Raw genomic sequence first — 19,155 nt, 5'->3', positions numbered from 1 at the left:
GGGTTACAGAGCAGATCATCCTGAGTGCCATCGTGCGGCACGTACAGGACAACCGGGGGATCAGGCCCAGCCAGCATGGGTTTAGGAAAGGCAGGTCCTGCTGGACAGACCTGATCTCCTTCTACAACAAGGTGACCCGCCTAGTGGATGAGGGAAAGGCTGTGCGTGTTGTCTACCTGGACTTTAGTAATGCCTTTGACACGGTTTCCCACAGCATTCTCCTGGGGAAACTGGCTGCTCATGGCTTGGACGGGTGTACTCTTCACTGGGTAAAGACCTGACTGGATAACCAGGCCCAGAGAGTGGTGGTGAATGGAGTTTACTCCGGTTGGCGGCCAGTCACAAGTGGTGTTCCCCAGGGCTCTGTGTTGGGGCCAGTTCTGTTTAATATCTTTATCAATGATCTGGACGAAGGGATCGAGTGCACCCTCAGTAAGTTTGCAGACGACACCAAGTTGTGCGGGAGTGTTGATCTGCTTGAGGGTAGGCAGGCTCTGCAGAGGGACCTGGACAGGCTGGATCAATGGGCCAAGGCCAACTGTATGAGGTTCAACAAGGCCAAGTGCCGGCTCCTGCACTTGGGCCACAGCAACCCCATGCAATGCTACAGGCTTGGGGAAGAGTGGCTGGAAAGCTGCCCAGCAGAGAAGGACCTGGGGGTGCTGGTTGACAGCTGGCTGAATATGAGCCAGCAGTGTGCCCAGGTGGCCAAGAAGGCCAATAGTATCCTGGCTTGTATCAAAAATAGCATGGCCAGCAGGACTAGGGAAGTGATCGTGCCCCTGTACTTGGCACTGGTGAGGCCGCACCTCGAATACTGTGTTCAGTTTTGGGCCCCTCAGTACAAGAAGGACATTGAGGTGCTGGAGCGTGTCCAGAGAAGGGCAGCGAAGCTGGTGAAGGGTCTGGAGCACAAGTCTGATGAGGAACGGCTGAGGGAACTGGGGTTGTTTAGCCTGGAGAAAAGGAGGCTGAGGGGAGACCTTATTGCTCTCTACAACTACCTGAAAGGAGGTTGTAGAGAGGTGGGTGTCAGTCTCTTCTCCCAAGTAACAAGCAATAGGACAAGAGGAAATGGCCTCAAGTTGCACCAGGGAAGGTTTAGACTGGATACTAGGAAAAATTTCTTCACAGAAAGGGTGTCCAAGCATTGGAAGTGGTGGAGTCACCATCCCTGGAGGTATATAAAAGATGTGTAGATGTGGTGCTTAGGGACATGGTTTAGTGGTGGACTTGGCAGTGCTAGGTTAATGGTTCTTAAAGGTTGATCTTAAAGGTCTTTTCCAACCTAAACATTTCTATGATTCTATGACATGCTGTGTTGTTCGTTGCAGTGCCCGGTGCCCCCGGCGCCCCCGCCAGCAGCCCACCGTGCACCGTCAACATCCCCATCGCCCCCATCCACAGCTCGGCCCAGGCCATGTCGCCCACGCAGAGCATCGGCCTGGTCCAGTCGCTGCTGGCCAATCAGAACGTGCAGCTGGACGTGCTGGCCAATCCACCGGCAGAAGCGGGGGGCGAGGGGGTGGGGCCCTTCCCGGGGGTGCCGGGCCGCTTTCCCGGTCCCGGGGCAGGGGCGCTGGCCGGGGGAGAGCTGGGCCGTGCTGCCCCCGCACCACCTGCCCTCGCCCCACCGCCCCCCGCACCTCCCACCATCGCCCTGGCCGACCTGCGGGACCACAGCGACCGTGAGCACGAGCCCCCACCCAAGGCCAAGGCCCCGCGGCCGGGGCCACAGCTGGTGGAAGGGGACACCGTCATCTTTGGGGCCGCCCAGGAGCTGCAGCTGAACAAGATGAACCCCCCGCCGCCCTACCCTGGCACCATCCCTGCCGCGCCGACCACCGCCCCGCCGCCCCCACCCGGCCCCCCACAGCCACCCCTCGATCTCTGTCTGAAAAAGGGGGAGTTCTCCCTCTACCCAGCAGGGCACTACCAGACACCCCTGGGGTACGAGCGGATAACAACCTTCGACAGCAGCGGGAATGTGGAGGAGGTGTGCCGGCCTCGCACCAGGATGCTCTGTGCCCAGAGCACCTACACCCTGCCGGGGCCTGGCAGCTCCGCCACCTTGCGCATCACCGCCGCTGAGAAGAAGATGCAGCAGCCCTGCGCCAGCGCGACCCTGAACAGGCTCACGGTCCCCCGTTACTCCATCCCAACTGGGGACCCACCGCCCTACCCCGACATCGCCAGCCAGCTGTCCCAGGGCAGAAGCATCGCGCAGAGGCTGGACAGCAGTATCATTCATGCAACTCTGCGGAGGAACAGCAGAGAGGCAGCCCTGAAAATGGCTCAGCTGGTGGACAGTCAGAGAGCCACCTTGCAACTTCCCCCGAAGCCGAAGAGCAGCGTTGTGACAGCACAGTACCAGCAGAGAGTACCCACTGCCTTGTACACCTGCAGCCAATGCAGCAGCGGCGGCGGCGGCAGCAACGTGAGCACTGGTGGTGTGGGCAACATCACTAGTGCCAATGCAAGTAGCAGCACTTCCAGTATTGGTGGCATGAGACCTGATCTGAGCACAGGGAGTGGCTCCCAGCACAGCTCTGTCATCGCTCACTCTGTCAGTACTTCGCCTCTGGCCTCCCAGTCCTCCTACAGCTTGCTGAGCCCGCCTGACAATTCCCGTGACCGAGCGGATTATATCAACTCCGCCTTCACGGAGGATGAGGCCCTTTCTCAGCACTGCCCGGTAGAGAAATCAATACGGCACGTACCCGTGGCCTTGACAGAGGCTGCCCTTGGTGTAAAACGGCCACCACCGTACCAGTGGGACCCTATGGTGAGTGAAGAGATATGGGTTCCTCAGGAAAGGACATCTCAGAGCTCAGTGCCCAACCCTCTAAAACCTACTCCTCTCATCATCGGTCAAGCTCAACATCTGGATATGTCTCGAGTACCGTTTGTTTCCCCCAAGTCTCCAACCAGTCCCACTGCCACTTTCCAGACAAGTTATGGGGTTGGAGTACCTTACCCAGGAAGCTACAGTGCCCCTCCCCTTCAGGGAATGCAGCCCCCCTGCTCCCCCAAAGAAGCTCTGGCCCCAACGCAGTTTGCACAGCAAGAGCCCACAGTCGTGCTTCAGCCAGGTTATCCATCCAACCTCTCTTATTGCCCTTTGCCACCCATGTACCCGGGAAGTAGCGCCTGCTCTAGTTTACAGCTGCCACCGATCGCCTTGCACCCGTGGAGCTCCTACAGCGCCTGCCCACCCGTACAGAACCCCCAGGGCACATTGCCCACCAAGCCGCTCCTCGTGGTGGAGAAGCCAGTGATGTCTCCCCCACCGGCAGAGCTGCAGGGCCACGTGGGCACAGAGGTAATGGTGGAAACAGCAGACACCTTCCAGGAGGTGCTCTCCTTGACGGAAAGCCCTGTTCCTCAAAGGACGGACAAATTCGGCAAGAAGAGCCGGAAGCGCCTGGACAGTCGAGCTGAGGAAGGAAACATGCAGGCTATCACTGAGGGCAAGGTGAAAAAGGAGGCAAGGACGCTGACTGACTTCAATTCGCTAATATCCAGCCCTCGGCTGGGGAGGGAGAAGAAGAAAGTCAAGAGCCAGAAAGACCAGCTGAAGTCCAAGAAGCTAAACAAGACGAACGAATTTCAGGACAGTTCAGAGAGCGAGCCAGAGCTTTTTATCAGTGGGGATGAACTGATGAACCAGAGCCAGGGCAGCAAAAAGGGTTGGAAAACCAAAAGGAGTTTGAGGACAGCCAGTGAGCTGGACGAATTCAAGTGCCGGAAGGCCAGCGAGAAGGAGGATGGGAGGCTGGGGAGCCAGGGCTTTGTGTACGTGATGGCCAACAAACAGCCACTGTGGAACGAGGCGACACAAGTCTACCAGCTGGACTTTGGAGGGCGGGTGACCCAGGAGTCGGCAAAAAACTTCCAGATTGAGCTGGAAGGACGACAGGTAGGAGGGGGTGGCACACGTGGGCTGGGGTGGGGGACAGGAGGTGGGAAAGCCATGCCAGAAATAATCTCTGCCTCTCATGTGGCCAAGTGCCTCCCACTCGTGTTAGCTGCTCTGTGAAAAAAAGCTTTGCCACATGGTTGATAAAAACCAGCTGTCAAAGGTCTAGATTCAGAATGGAGGCTGAAGTTCAGTCGTAAAGCAAATGTACAGAATATGTTTGGTCTTACTCCAGTCAGACATGGGAATAAGGGCCTCCTTTAGTCTCACTGGCTCTCAGTGCTGAAGCTGGGTGGGTTTTGTAATAAACACAACAGATCTCCCTAACAGTAGCTGCATTTGCCGTTGGTGGTTGTGGATGGCAGGTAGCTGAATGAACACTGCTCCCTTCTTGCGATGCTCACAAAGGTTAGCCAGTCAGCAGAGAGCTAAGGCAGAGATGATGGGTGGGCAGTTAGGTTCCCTCCATGCCACAATTTCCCCTTCTGGGTTACCAGGCCTCTGGGGCTGGTTCTTAATGCTAGAGGAGGGAGGCACTGACCGTCCCCAGAACAAAGTGCTCCTGGGCTGCTTCTGAACCACCCAGGAGTAGAGGGGTAGAGGGGGTCTGTGGATAGTTCAAAAAATCAGAACATTTAATTTTAGACTTTCTCACCTTGGCCCAAGTGGGATGTTACTACACCAAACCCAGGCTATTAAGTGGTACCAATCAGCAGGACACTGGACTGAGACTCAGGAGACACATTTATTTCCTTGTCCAGCTGTCCCATCTCTGTAAGTCACTTTTGATTTATTAAAGACATCAAGGCTCTCAACTCCCTCTGATTTAACTTGGGAGTTAGATGTCTTAAATATCCAACATGCGTGACCAGTGGTAGTCTCTTGGTTTTGTTTGTCTGTAACAACAACTCATTAAAAAGGCAATGATCAGAGCCATTTATACCCCTTTCTTCTTCGGTTAAATGGCTGTGGGTATGTGTCCGTGGACAGCTGTGCAAAATCACCCAGCTATAGGTTTTATTGGTGGGGGAACAAAGCCTGACTCAACTTGCACAGACAGCCTCTATTCCAGCTCAAGGATCTTCACTGTAGAGCAAATACGATCTGGGCTTCTGATGAAGTGAATGAAAAAGCAGTAATAATAGGCCCAACTTCAGATATTCCCTGCGGAAGAACAATGAACAACCTGACTAGCCTTACTTTACATTTCAAACAGCTCCCACTGCCCCTTTGCTAATTCATTCTCAGTGTAATTATGTGCTAGTGAAGTTTATGCAAAGGAAAACAGAACTGCCAAGAACATACAGCTTACCAGCTATGAAGTGCTAGAATCAGGAGATTGGTTATTCCCCTTCCCTGAAGGCTCCTTTCTTTGAAAACAAAATCTGTTTTCCTGATGGGCTGATGATAGGATCTCTCCAAGGGAGAGAATGGTATTTTCCTGCAGGAAGCATGGTGCTGGTGTAACCCACATCTGTTGAAGTAATTGGTGACTATCTACTCACACCAGTGCTGTATAGTGTAGCATGTTTTAAAGCTCAATTTACTCTATAGAGGCAAATATTGCAGTCAAATACTCTATACAGACAAATAGTACAGTGCTCTTACTCTTCTTTGGCATCATACCCCATTCTGTGAGTAGCCCCATTCCTCTTAGCTCAGGAGGTGAGGTGTTCTTACAAAGGAGGAAAAACATTTTACTTTTATTCTTTTCTGGTTTGTTTTCTGTGGTTCACTTTTTTTGACCTTGTTCTCTTTTTCCTTCCCTTCTCCTCTTCCCCTGCTTCCCAGGTGATGCAGTTTGGAAGGATTGATGGCAATGCTTACATTTTGGACTTTCAGTATCCATTTTCTGCAGTGCAAGCCTTTGCTGTTGCTCTGGCTAATGTGACTCAACGCCTCAAATGAACAAGCAGAGACTGGAGAGAGGAAAATGTTAACCTTCTCATAACATCCAAACCAGAAAATGTCAGGGCAGCCTGCTTTAGGTGTGCAGAGGTGCCTGGGAGCAAAGAAGGCAGTAAAACTGGAAAAGTCTCTTGGTGCCCAATGGAAGGGCATTAACTCTAATCAGTCATGGGGTGGAGGGTGGGGGGCTGTTTTCTGTTTTGTTTGTTTGTTCGTTTGTTTGTTTTCAGGTGTTTCTTTTCTTTTTAAGCGTTGTGCTGGGTCTCAGAAAGAGCGAAGGGTTGAGAGCCATTCAGTGTTACGTGGAGAAGTGTGGCTTTTGGCTTGTTGTGGTGGTTCTGCCGTGTTTGCTACAGTAGCTGATGTAAGTTCATAGGGGGATTAAAAAAGACTGCTCTTTTTGATAGACTGCCTTATATCATGCTGTTCTTTTTAAAACAGGGAACATAACTTTTTTTCTGGTCCAGTTTGTACTACTACTACTACTACTACTACTACTACTACTACTACTACTACTACATCAGTGATAGCAGCAAAAAAAGAAAAAAAAGAAGCTATAATACTTGAAGACACGTGTTTCTTCTCTGATCTCTGATAATAACTGAGCACCACAAGTTCCAAGGAGGCTTATGTAGGTCAATGTTTAATTTATAAATAATGATGTATTATTCAGAAGAGAAACAATTGTTACCAATGGGTAGTTTAAAAACCCACTGTATCAAAGAAGTTGATGTCTGCTTGTTTTGTGTGCTGTTATCGGGGATAAACATCTTTCAGTAGGTGACCGAAGATAGAGGAGGAAATAATTACAAGCATTGCTTCTTTTGTTATTGGGGATAAACATCTTTCAGTAGGTGACAGAAAATAGGGGAGGAAATAGTAATGAGCGTTGCTTCTTTGCCCATATTGATCAGCAGTATTCTCCAATTTGGCCTGTAGCTGGGAGAGGTACAGTGTTACCAGATGTACCTCTGAGGCCACGCCTGTATGTGCTCCTCATTTAAATGTGTTTACACTTTATAAACAAAGTATTTCAAGTGAATGAGAAGGCCCAGTGTATTCAGTCTTCTTAGCAATCAGTATGAATCAAGTTCTACAACAGTGTATTGGTGCTTGAATTAGGACGGAGTCAGAAGTATAGCAAGTCATTACAGGAAGCAATTTCATCAGGAAAGCAATTTCATTACAGGAAACAACATCATGGCTGGCTGGAGAACAAATGAGTTGAAAGAGGAAGGAAAAATTGGACAGAATCATCCCTTTTATCACCTTGCTACTTGAGTAGTCTTTGTGACTGTGGTTTGAGAATATAATGCTCCAGATAAGAGTGGGAAGCCAAAGTTTACATGGAGTGTTTTAGAGGAAGGCTTAATAACTGTAGCATGACTCTCTGTCTGCAGTTCTTTCTGGTGGACATGCAGACCTGTTGATCATTTCAGAAGGGTTGCTTGCACAGAAGAGTTTCTGTGTTGTCCATGTGCTGTGCACATATTTATTTGCTTTCTCTCTTTCCTCCTTGCCTGCATTTTGCTATGGAATATGTTTTTATATGGAAGTAGTTTCTCCAGTAATACACAAACCCCAAAACTATTCGTGTAATTACTTGGACATTAGATACAAAATGTAACTGCAGATTTCCTTCAGAAATTACTCTTTTGAAGTGAAAGGCACACTGAGAAGGATATGTTGGCTGAGGTGTCAATGGCTGCTTTGTCTTTGTCTGTCATCCACAGTTTAACTTCTTACTTGAAAAACTCAGTATAACTTAAGATGAATAGGCGTGATTTTCCCTCTTTGCTTTTCTTAAATCCTAATGGTAGGGCAGATGTGTGTTGCACTTGATTTGTTCTAGAGGATCGTATCGCATAAGATAAGACCCTGCTGTAGTAGAAGTTCCCAACATGGAGTGAGCTTATAACTTCTGCTCTGCTGAGGCTTCTGGAGCTGTACAGCACAGAGGGAGTAATGCCAGTCAGAGAGGAGTTTCAGAGAGCTGCCAAGGGAGATGATGAGGCAGATCATCCAGAGGTAATGTCCCACAGGGTAAGTCCAGGAAAAAACACCTGCAACATGATTTCCTTGGAGAGAGGAAGCAGAGGCAGGAAGGAAGGAAGGGGAAGTAGATGGTACCATGCCTGTATTATCCCAAAGGTCAGCAGCTTCTGCTTGCATGTAGGAGTGGTCAGGCACAACATTCCCCTTGGCATCTAGCAGATCATGGTTTGCTTTAATTAATTAATTTTGTTGAATTTCCATCAGTTGTCTGGGCCCATTTGTATTCTTTCTCACGTCCATGATTTATTCAGCAGTTTGAGTGCCTGCATGTGTAATGTGTGTGGAACAGAGGAACCAAAATGGATTTGCTTCTGGTCCCTTTAAAATCAATGGAAGTGTTTCCCTGGGATTTTTGTGGAGGAAGCACTATTAAGCCCTTTGTCTATATTGAGTTATACGCTGTACAAACAGTAGGTTGAATTCTCAGTCCACTGATTCCAATACAGAAGGAGAAAAGTTGGCTGATGAGAGTCTTCACCTGTCCTAAGGTCTGTGCTAACCAGTTAAACGCTAATTAGAGTATAACAGGCACACACTGAACACCATAAAAGAAGAAACACACCATGGCTTGCTTGCTTGCTGAGGGAAGGGCCACTCAGTCACATGTTAGAAATCTTCAGCTGGAAGGAACATCACCTGTAGTTTTAAGCCAAAATTCTTATTACATGAAAACAACATGAATGTTTTTAATGAACAAAATCTAATCTAAATAGAAGGACTTCTGCGTGCAGTTTCTTTAACCTTCCAGGGAACGGTATTCCTCTTCACTTGGTTCATTGCCAAATTTTTCCAATTATCAGCAGTTTTATGCTAATGGAGAACCAAGAAATGAAACCCGATACAACAAGTAGCAGAGTTAGTAATTTGGTTTCATTGGCCCAGGCCATGATTGCATCCTTCTGGTGGCACTTACAAAGAGCCTTGGCATAGAATAGACCTGGTTTCTGCCTCAGCAAAGCACAAGGAATAATGATCATAAATTAGGAAAATAAATGCAATTTCCAACATCCTTCCCATTTACTTGTCAGAAAATGCTATAGGATAAGATAATCTTTTATCTTTTTGAAAATAATTTAACAGAGTCCCTTTAATTGAGGATTTTAATGGCGTAGAGAATACCCAGTATTAGAGAAAATACTCTCAAATATATAGAATTTTAATGAAAGGAATGGGAATTACGTAAATGTCTGAGTGTGCAACTGGATCCTAAATTATACAAAGAACAAGTGAAAGTGACAGTTGTTTTATTTTTCATTGAGATACAATATAGGAAACAAATTTAAAAGCCCCCCCCCTATAATCACTTAAATCCTGAAGATCACTGTTGCATTCAGCCAAAAGATAGATGTTACATTTTATATTTCATTAGTAAAACCCAGGTTTTCTGTAGATAACTAAGTTCTTCTAGGAAGAATGTAGCAAAGTGTTCAGAAATACCTAGTTCTTTTGTACATACAGTAATTCCCAGTAGTTAAGTATGTTTTTCCAAAGTTTTTTTTTAGTTGTGCAATAATTGTGACAGTCTAGGGGTTTTATGGGGTTTTTTGTTGGGTTTTTTTGTTGGGTTTGTTTTTGGGGTTTTTTTGAGGGAGTTTTGAGTGTTTTTTTACAGATAATTTAATGCAGATTTCCTGTTAATGTCCAAAAGACAAATTATTTATCTTGCGTAATGTAATAAGTGATTTAGGGATTATTTTATTACTATGTATCAGTGAGTTATACACACTTTCTTATTTATATTTAAAGAGCATCTTTGTAAGTAGTTGTTTGCTAGCAGTATGTTTTGCTGCAAGAAGTTAAAAATGCATATAGAAAGACCTGTTTTTGCTGGATAGTATGCAAAATTTCATAATGCAGGCAGGCAAAAATATTTTTTTGGCAGCTGAACACAGTGAGTTTGCTATGGAGGACTGTGTAGACTACAAAGAGTGTAGATGACCTCTTTGGGACCTGCAGAAATCTGTCCCTCACAGTTTTCCTCCTGTGTTTCTAACTATATATTTCAGTTGGGAGTGGTTTTAAAAATACAAGGCTTGATTTGCTTTCCCTCTTCTTAGTACAGTGCTTTTTCTTGAGATATAAAATAAGGTGGCTTATGTGATAAAAGAGAGTATAACGATATAGGTTCAGTTTGTAAAAAGTTCATTGCAATTTAGTAGGGTTTGGCAATGGCGTAATTCAGTGCTATGCAGAGATGCAAGCAAGCTAGCTTGGAATAAGCTAGCGCAAGAAATAGTGTAGCAGTAGATACATTTTCCTCTGCTCAGACTAATAACACTTTTTCAGCTGGGCTGAGCTGATTCCAACACAGCCATAGCGCTTCTGGTATCTGAGCTAGCGCTGCACAGAGCTGATGGAGCTGAGCCCTGATGCTGCCTGCAGCAGCTTTGCCTCTTCAAGATGCTCCATCGGAGACCTGGTGGAGCAGGCGTTCCTCCACTCGTCCTTCTAGGTCTGCTCCAAGAGCAGCGTGCAGCTGCCACGGGGTTTGGGCTGCAGCAGCTTTGGGCAGAGAAAACCCCGATGCCAGCCGGTGGCCATTTGAAGTCAGCATCTGCTCCACTGGAGTTGCAAAGGGATGCAACAGAGAACTTGATTCTTTTGAAAAAATATGGCTGATATCCTCGAAATCTAGCTCCTAACAGAGTCTAAAAATGGATACTTAAAGTCTGGTGCGAAGTGCACCATGCATGGAGCAGCAAATTTTAGCTTGAAACAGCAAGAATATCATGTTTCTGCAACACCCTAAGAAACTATGAGAAGAATGGGGGTGAAAGAGGAAAAAAAGGAATTATCACGTTAATAATTTTGCACTCAGTTCCAGAGGTAGCAGTAACATGTGTCATGGGCTGCCTGAATATTGATTGTATGACAGTAAATCTGTACACAGGTTCATCTCAGTTAGATAAACTTTCTGTGATGCAATCACAAGTAAAACAGTTCCACGTTTCTCTCTCCAGTTTTGTTCCGTTGTTTTTATGAAGATGCATGAAGGTGTACAGGTGTCAGACAAAGAGATCTGACTTCGCTGAAGCCTTGAGCCTAGACTTACCATAGGTCCAGGCTTTCCTTGATGTGTCTTTTTAGTCTCCTCTCAGAAATTCCAAACAGATTTCAGAGCTTGCCTGATTGTTGCCTCAGACAATTTCTGTGCATTTGCTTTTTGCAGCCTGATGTGTGTGATTATCTGGGTGCCCTGTTACCTGTCAGAAACAGTTTAAATCCTCATATGAAGAGAGCAACACGTGCAAAAACTGATTTGATTGAGAGAAAGGGGAGAGAAGACAGAGTAAGTTTTCACTAGCTTTTAAAAATGTGTTTCCCAGAGCAACAGTTTGGAAATTGCACATTTCTGCAGAGCCCAAACCACTCCAGACCAGTAAATCTGACTTGGAGATTAGTAACAGATGAGTCACTTGCGTGGCATGCTGACAGGGAGCCAACTTCTAGCCTCGCTACATGGTTACACCAAGATACATAAGAGTAGAATCCAACCCAAAATGTACTTTCCCATTATTATGTGATTATAAAGTAAGAATGACTTATATGACCCATATATCCACTTAAGAAAATTATAAAGCATTAGCCAACAATTATATTGACAGTTCTGTATAACCCCCCTGAAGAATGCTAGAAGTAAAATCCTGGCTGTAGAGTAGTAATTCAGATTTTTGCCTTTTATTCCCATTTCTAGGATTCCATCACAGGAGAGCAAGCTGTTTATGTTATTTAGAGATTGGCATCATGGTTTTCCCAGTATAAGAAAGCAAATGTTACCATACTGCTGACAAAAATGGAAAAATTCTGGTAGAAGAATTTTTTCATTTTCAAGTCCCTTCACCTTCAAGGCAAGCACAGTCCTCCAGCAGCAAATACCAATTTAGAGTCCTGCTACCCTCAGGAGTAATCTGCCGGTAGGCACCACACATCCTCTTTGCAGGATTGGAATTTATGTGCACCATTCTCAAAGGAGTAAGATTAATTACTACTTGTGAACAATGGGCTATGTGAATTATTTTATCTTTGTATTTATTTAATTTTCTTCTTAAAAAATCCTGAGTTAAAAGACTCCGCTTTGCGTGTTGCCTGGTATCACTGAAGATGTATCAAGAGATAATTTCTTTGGGCAGTTTGATTGTTGCTGCATCTAGAAAATTAGATTTTTAAGACAAAAGCAATTAACCAAATAAAAGAATGAAATAGGATTCAGTGAAGCAATTCTTGCTAAGAAAATTAAAAACTTCACCCTTCAACTTTTGATTTTGCAAATGGATCTATAATGAGAAATTTGTGCTTCAAGGCAAATTGATTGTTGTGGAGCTCTATGCAAGTGCACAGGTTTGCTGACCCAGAGCTGACTACGGGATCAAACCAACAAGATTTTGTGAAACTTAAATAAATGAAAACACCAAATACTTACCTATCCAGAGCGTTCAATGAAAAAATTAGATGGTATGATGTTAAAGCCTGTCAGTTTATTCTTAATCCTTGCCCTCCAGTTTACATTATTACAAATTTTAAAATATGATCTGATTCAGCAGTTGTGAATCCTGACAAATGTTGTCTGTTTGTGGAATGTTTATTTTACTGGCCAAGTAGATGGTGTAAGATATGGATTAAGATTAAAGTAATAATAAAAGAGAAACATTTTTGAACAGTGTGCAGACACCTGAGTTTCAAGTATTTCATCGGAATAGTGCTCAGCTTGTAATTCCTACCTATGTTGTTTCAAGCTATTTGTTCAGAACTTTCCTAATTTTTCCATTGTTTCTTTTGTTTGCTTGATACATGTTTTGCCTTTGGTTGCCTTTCATTTCACTATTTCTGCATTCACTGCTTCTTTTTATTTTTGTGTGTTGTGCGTTTGGGGAAGGGTATGTCTGTTCAAGATCTCGTTGTTTATTGTAGATAAAATATAAGGTGTTGTGGAATAGCATGGGGATGCATTTGATTGAAAAGGCACTGTAGTGTTTCCTGAAAAAGAAGGGGAGTTGCATTTGTTTATAAATGCATTATTTTGGTACTATAACTTTGAACATGATTTTGGATTTGTTTTGGTTTTTTTTTTTTTTTTATTTAATGAGCATATAGTCATGCAGGTGCATGCGTTCTTAAGCTAGCAAGCCCAGCATGTTTTTATTAAGGCTTTTGAAAATTTGGTACACAATTTGTGTACTTTTACATACCTATACTATTTTTTAAATATATTTTTTGGAATCTCAAGGTTTTTTCTTTTTTTTTCCTCCTCAGTATACCATGGTATACCTGGTTTCCATTGTACTTAAAAACTACCCTGATCTGCCTCTCCTTTTATGTATCTTGTGTAATAGATTTTGCAGGAGGTGCCTAGAAAGCATTATTGGTTTCCCTATAAAAATGTGGTTTGTCCAAATTCTTTACTGTCTACATGATTGAGAGATGGACTGATTGCCCTATTTTTCCTTGATGATTTGGAGTTGTAAGAGTTGTCCAGCTGTTGCTTAATAAAATTTTGCAGACTAGAAAATTCCTGAGTTGTTTTTGTTGCATTCTGCATCTCATCAAGCACCTTAAATACTTTTAAAGCACATGACAAAACTGCGCTGGAACAACCTGAATAATAAACAGCCAGATGTCATTATACTTTCTCTTTTCAATAACTGTATCCGCAAGTTCCACTGAACCTGGTGCGTGTGCCAGCCCATCATTCTTTGTGTCATTCATATGGGAGGATGGATGGCAAAACCATTCCTATCTGCCTGGATATCAGTCAATTCTTCTGCTATTTCTCCTCTTCTTGCTTTCCTTTTTAAGGAAATTACCTTTGGGGTTTGTGGTACTTCTCATTTTGTCATTGATATACTGGAAACTTTAACATTACCACGGGGACTCCTCTGTCCTGTCATCTTTAATAACAGAATAAAATGCTGTGATGGCCAGTGTTCATTCTCTGGTTTTTAACTAAAATAAGCATTCTGGGGGCTGAGGAAATAAAAAAGGTAGTAAAGTAGCTTACCTTGCATAACAAACATCTCATCTCTGGCACAAATGAGAGAGTCCTGGCGTGGATCCTCATAATGGACCCAGGTTACCGGTGAAGTTTTGCAGGGGTCTCTGCTGGATCCTCACCTGTTCACCATATTCATGGTCTTGCAAAGAGTTTGAACATTGAGCTACAAAGTTTACTGATGATATGAAGTTATTCAAAATAGTAAAGGCAGTGGCCAATCGTCAAGAATCTCAGAAAGTCTTTATGAAATTTGGCAATAAAATGGCAGGTGAAACTCATTATAGGTAAATGTAAAGTGATACACATGGGGAAACAAAATAGTTCTAACTTCACACTTGTGGTAATGGTCTCTGAAGTGACCTCTACTACTCAGAAAAGACCTCTGAGAGTTTGATAGATTGCTCCCTGAAAACATCAGGTTGGTGCTCAGCAGCAGTCAAAAGAAGAAAATAAAATATTAGTAATGTTTAGGAGAAGAATTGACAGCAAAGCAGAAAATACAGGGTCATTGTATAGAACTGTCGGTCACCACACTTTGCATACTGTGCAGTACCGGTCACCTTGTCATAGAAAAGGTAGATTAGATCTAGAGAAGATTCACAGCAGGGCAACAAGGATGATCAAAGGCATAAATCAACTTCTACATGAGGAATAACTGCGAAGGCTAGGACTCTTCAGCCTGGAAAAGAGAGCTTAAAGGGATTGCTAGAGAGCCACCAAAACAGGTGTAATGTGGAAAGGTGCGTAGGGGTTGTCTGTTGATTGTCTCTTACTCCAGAAACACTGGGAGCTATGAAATAGAAATAAAGTGAAATAATAGTGGGGCAGGATATGAAACAAAAGGAGGTGGTTCTCCAAAGAGGTGAGTAGCAGACCACTTTGCCAAAGGAAGCTGTGATACAAGAAGTTTACAAGAATTCAAGCAAGACTGGAAAAGCGCATGAAAGAGAGATCCTCTGGGACACTAAACAAACTACAACAGGGGCAGAAAGTTCCCTGAGCTGAAAATAGTCAGAGGCTGGGAGAGTATTAAGGGAAATACTACATGAATTTTCTCTGTTCTTGCTCTTCCCGAGGAATCTGCAAATGGCTATTGTAGGAGACAAAACACTGGGCTTAAAAGGATTCTCACTGTGAACCAGTGTCACCATTGCTACGCCAGCATTTCTAAAACAAGCTTAAACCTGGAGTGTCAGCCTCTGGGAATGAGAAGGGGGAGGATTCCCAGCCAGGCGTCTGAATGCTTTGCACTGCAACTGTGAAAAGTCCTCTTCTAGCATCAGCACTGCTCAGGGAAGGAGTGCTGGGGATCTGCCAACGTTCATGAAATCTCCCTTAGCTCTAGATGAGTTTACAGGTGAAATTCAAATTCTACTAAAATGCAGAAATTATGAAATTAGTTGATAAGTTTGGAGAGAGAGAAATGGAACAGCAATATAGCTTCTGTCATGGCACCCTGCTTTGGCCTTGTGCCGTTTTGCTTTTTGCTTTGGCTAGTTTCAGGGTTTCCCTGAGCTAGTAACTGGCCAAGAGAATGAAGCTGATTCATGCAGTTTCCTTTTGGATCGAGGTTCCAGCAGTTTTCAGGTTTTTCCTTCTTTGTGTATGATATTGACTTAAAATATAGTCATCTTCTGCTTCCCTGCCCTTTTTTAGTGTTACTTTGGGGGGTTCTGCTAGCTACAGCACCAGTAATTGATTCAATCAGGGTCACAGTTAGTTTTACTCCTTTGCTCATGGAACTGAGCTGATGCAGTTTGGTTTGTTGTTCTGGAAGATCGTTTTTGGAAGACCCCTCTCTGCTGGGACTCCTCCCAGCAGATTTAACACAGGTAGTCACTTGTAGTTTGTAAATAAACTTCAAGTTTGCTGCATCACCTTCTGTACATGTCAGTACAGAAATGTGACTAAATGGGAACACTGGAGCTGTAACTAGCTCTTGAGAAAGAGGCGGCATGAAAGGAAGCAAACAGATCTGGGGAGGTGGCTTGTTTGGGGGAGATGACTACTGAGATGCCTGCCTGGAAGTAGCAGGTGACGCAAATGCAAAATTTATCAATTAACGGGCTGCAGTAAACAAAAATGTGAGCATTGAGGAAAATATCCTGGAAAGATTCCTGTGACCTTTTTCTTGCCTCGTAGAGGGATTAATAGCATTTACTTGTTCTTTTTTTTGTATATGATTGTGGTTGTTGATAATAGTGCTATCTTATTTTTATGATTTAGATGAATACAAGGGCTATTTGTGCCCAGTGCCCTCTATTTATGCTGCCTGGTTTAGAGGTCAGAAGGACATGTGCAGACAGCGAGGGAACAATACTTAAGCAGGGGCTTTTTAAAGAGAAACTGAGAGTACAGCAGCTATGCATATACTTAAGCTTGTATATATGATCTGATAACTACCAGCTAGATCATGAGCTTTTTCACCAAGACAGGTTATTGCTGATGTTCTCTGGCCAATGGCATATTCCATTTTTTATTGGCGTTACTACCAAAATCACTATCAATAGTAAAATAGCAGTCTTTACGTATTGCTGATTTTTTCAACAGCAGCCCAGCTTTTAATATGCAATCTTAATGGGATACACTCAGGAGCTAAGTAATTACCTAGTTGTGAGGGAGTTGTACAAGATTAGAAAAAATAACTGGAGCACTTCATAGCAATCGAGATTCATCTCAGACCTTTCATCTCGCGCCTCATCCATTATAGCTGTGTATTGCATATTCTCATTTTCTGTTCTGTTTAAAACAGACACATTTCAAATCTTTTTTTGCTTGATCAAAGGGAAACCTATTCATCTGGGGGACTGTTTTGCTTTGTTGCATCTCCTGATATTTTTATCCTTTCCAACTGTTCCACGTTTTCTTCCATTTCTCACTTCCCCATGGATAAGGAGGAAAGCTAGATTTGAACTGCAGTAGGTAACATTTCTTTGTTCTCCTCCTTTCTCATTGCACTCTGTGGTGATAGTCCTCTCTCTTAAAACAAGAGTAGCTTTGTTGCCTTTGTTGCACAGTTTTGGTGAGATTAATTTCTTCCTTTTCCTTTCAAAGCCATTTAGGACTTTTTTACTTTTTTGTCATCTGAAAGGATGTTTATTTTAGACAAGAGTCTATACGAGGCAGTTATAGCAAAGGGAAGATACTAAAGATGATTTAAACATCATGGAGTCCTCTAATTGCCTCACACGGAGGCAGCCAAATGCAGAGTCTCATCTTCAGAAGTCACATAACTGTGATTTGACTTCTAAGTGACTTCTCTATCTCATTTTATGATGCTTTCTAATGAGGGAAGCATCCTTGTTTTCATCAGATCTATGAACGTACCTTAAGATTTTTCTCCTTGAGCTGGTGTGGTAGCTAGTATAATCTGAGGTGGCAAACGTTCATTTTGACAGGTTTTATTTGTATGGCTTAGGGAGTCACTAAAACCAAGATTCCAGTTTTGTTCATAAATCCACTGCTAGTATTCCTATTGATATGATACTAATAATTTTATCTGCAGTTTATAAAATATACAGGTTTTAGCAGATTTGAATTGTGTCCGATCAACAGAACATATCAGTGAGTGTGAAAAAAGAGTGGACATCTTTCCAAAAACCATGGCGTGTGTATAAATGCACACTGGAAGTTCTGCTATGAAATTCAGAAGTTCCAGATGCCGATGAAGTGTCCCTCAGGCCATAAATTGAGAAAGCATCCTTTGGAGAGCTGCCAGAATCCACAATTAGATTCCTCTTCTGGAGGTCGTGGAAAACTTCAGTGAGAGTAAAATGCATCACACTTGAGTATCATCAGAAGTACTGCAGTATGTTCATGATGAAAAAGCTGTCCAGAGAGCAAGGCAATAGTGATTGAGAAAGGAGAGGCTTCTGGGAAGCCAGCGAAGCTGTCGGGAGTGGATCAGCAGCATATGAGACAGAATGTACCTTACTTCAGACGAAGTAAGGACAAAACTCATGAGCTGATGCATTAGTATAAATCACTTTTATACAGATATATCAATGCAAAATCTATAGCGATGGTCACCCGTGCCATTATCACTAGAAATATAGTGGTTGTAGAAACTTTTTTTTGGTGGAAATTGTTACCGTGTGAATATTAAATGTGAAGAGAATCAAAATAAAATTTTAGAAGATGGTGAGAATTATGATCTAAAATTAAATATTCTGACATAGAAAATGTTGCATACTAAGAGCCATTTGCATCCATTAGGAAAATATCTTTATTTATCCAAAGATAATAACAATGAACAACCTCATAGCAAGATTGCTTGCATCTGTGAAGTTACAAGCAAGCGAATGAAGAAAAGATCGAAGAAGTGCAGCTGTCCTAAGCTAGAGGTCAGGTCTGAAAGACCGAAACATGGAATTAATGAAGATAACGTTATATTTATCATGTTCCCAAAGTTGTTGTGTTAATCTACTATGTGTAGACTACTCAGTGCAAGAGACAACGTTGAAAACAATTTAAACAAAAGAACAGATGTTTAAAAGCGTTTTGACTAGAGTTTTACAGACAACTGATGACGTCAAGTGTCTTTGAATTGGATCTCTACATTATTTGGGAAGAATCTTAGTGTAGCAGGCAATTGAGAAGTAATCAGCTGAAGAGATTCAAAGAACAGGACGTACAACGAAATTTACTCTCAAAATAGTTAAGTTAGGTGGTAATTACATGCATGAGTTAGTAACCATATGAAACAACTGGCAACCATGATTTAACTGATTAATTTCAAATAACTCATGAAGACCTGTAAGTACATATGACTTCAAAATATCGGGTGGGTGTTAAAACTTTGTTTGAAAAGTTTGAAAGCACTAGATAAATGCAGTCAATGCTAATGAGGCAGATGCTGCCAGTCCATTAACTGCGTGGCCAATTTCCTCTCTGATGTTGATAACCTATTAAAGTATGTAAAGTTAGGGAAGAAGCACATAATGATATCAGGAGGAATTGTTTTAGAAGTGATTCACCTTCATAGAAACATTATGACTAGATGTCTGAGTAGAAATTTAGGATGTTTTCAAGTACCAACAGAAAGAATGGGGCTGGAAAGTGCTCAGGAAAGGATGTTGGAGGAATTCGTTAGGACAAATATTAATTGTTGTGCAACACAGAGAGCTGAAGGAGTCCCTGTGTATTCCCTGGGCACTGGCGACATTGGATGGGTTACAAGTGTGACTCCTACTGAGATCATAATTTTCTCTGTTACAACAGAATGAATTTAATCCAAAGAATGAACAGTGTTAACTAGGCATTGACTTCACCAGGTCATTAGCGC

The 19,155-nt window shown here is 43.4% G+C and overlaps 1 protein-coding gene across 12 annotated transcripts in view; it reads left to right on the top strand.

Annotated features, from left to right (window-relative positions):
- Positions 1 to 13,352, top strand: part of TULP4 (TUB like protein 4) — a 167,496-nt gene extending 154,144 nt beyond the window's left edge. For 10 of the 12 annotated variants that reach the window (XM_075498902.1, XM_075498905.1, XM_075498896.1 and 7 more), the window contains 2 exons: positions 1,335 to 3,919; positions 5,711 to 13,352. In XM_075498902.1, the coding sequence (XP_075355017.1) occupies positions 1,335 to 3,919; positions 5,711 to 5,827 (2,702 nt within the window). In that variant the 3' untranslated portion in view covers positions 5,828 to 13,352. The remainder of the gene's footprint in view (positions 1 to 1,334; positions 3,920 to 5,710) is intronic. The other 2 variants (XR_012775279.1, XR_012775278.1) reach the window with 2 other exon arrangements.
- Positions 13,353 to 19,155: the final 5,803 nt, after the last annotated feature.

Source organism: Mycteria americana, chromosome 3 (assembly GCF_035582795.1).
Source record: "Mycteria americana isolate JAX WOST 10 ecotype Jacksonville Zoo and Gardens chromosome 3, USCA_MyAme_1.0, whole genome shotgun sequence".
NCBI lineage: Eukaryota > Metazoa > Chordata > Aves > Ciconiiformes > Ciconiidae > Mycteria > Mycteria americana.
This window is presented reverse-complemented; position numbering and strand designations above follow the sequence as displayed.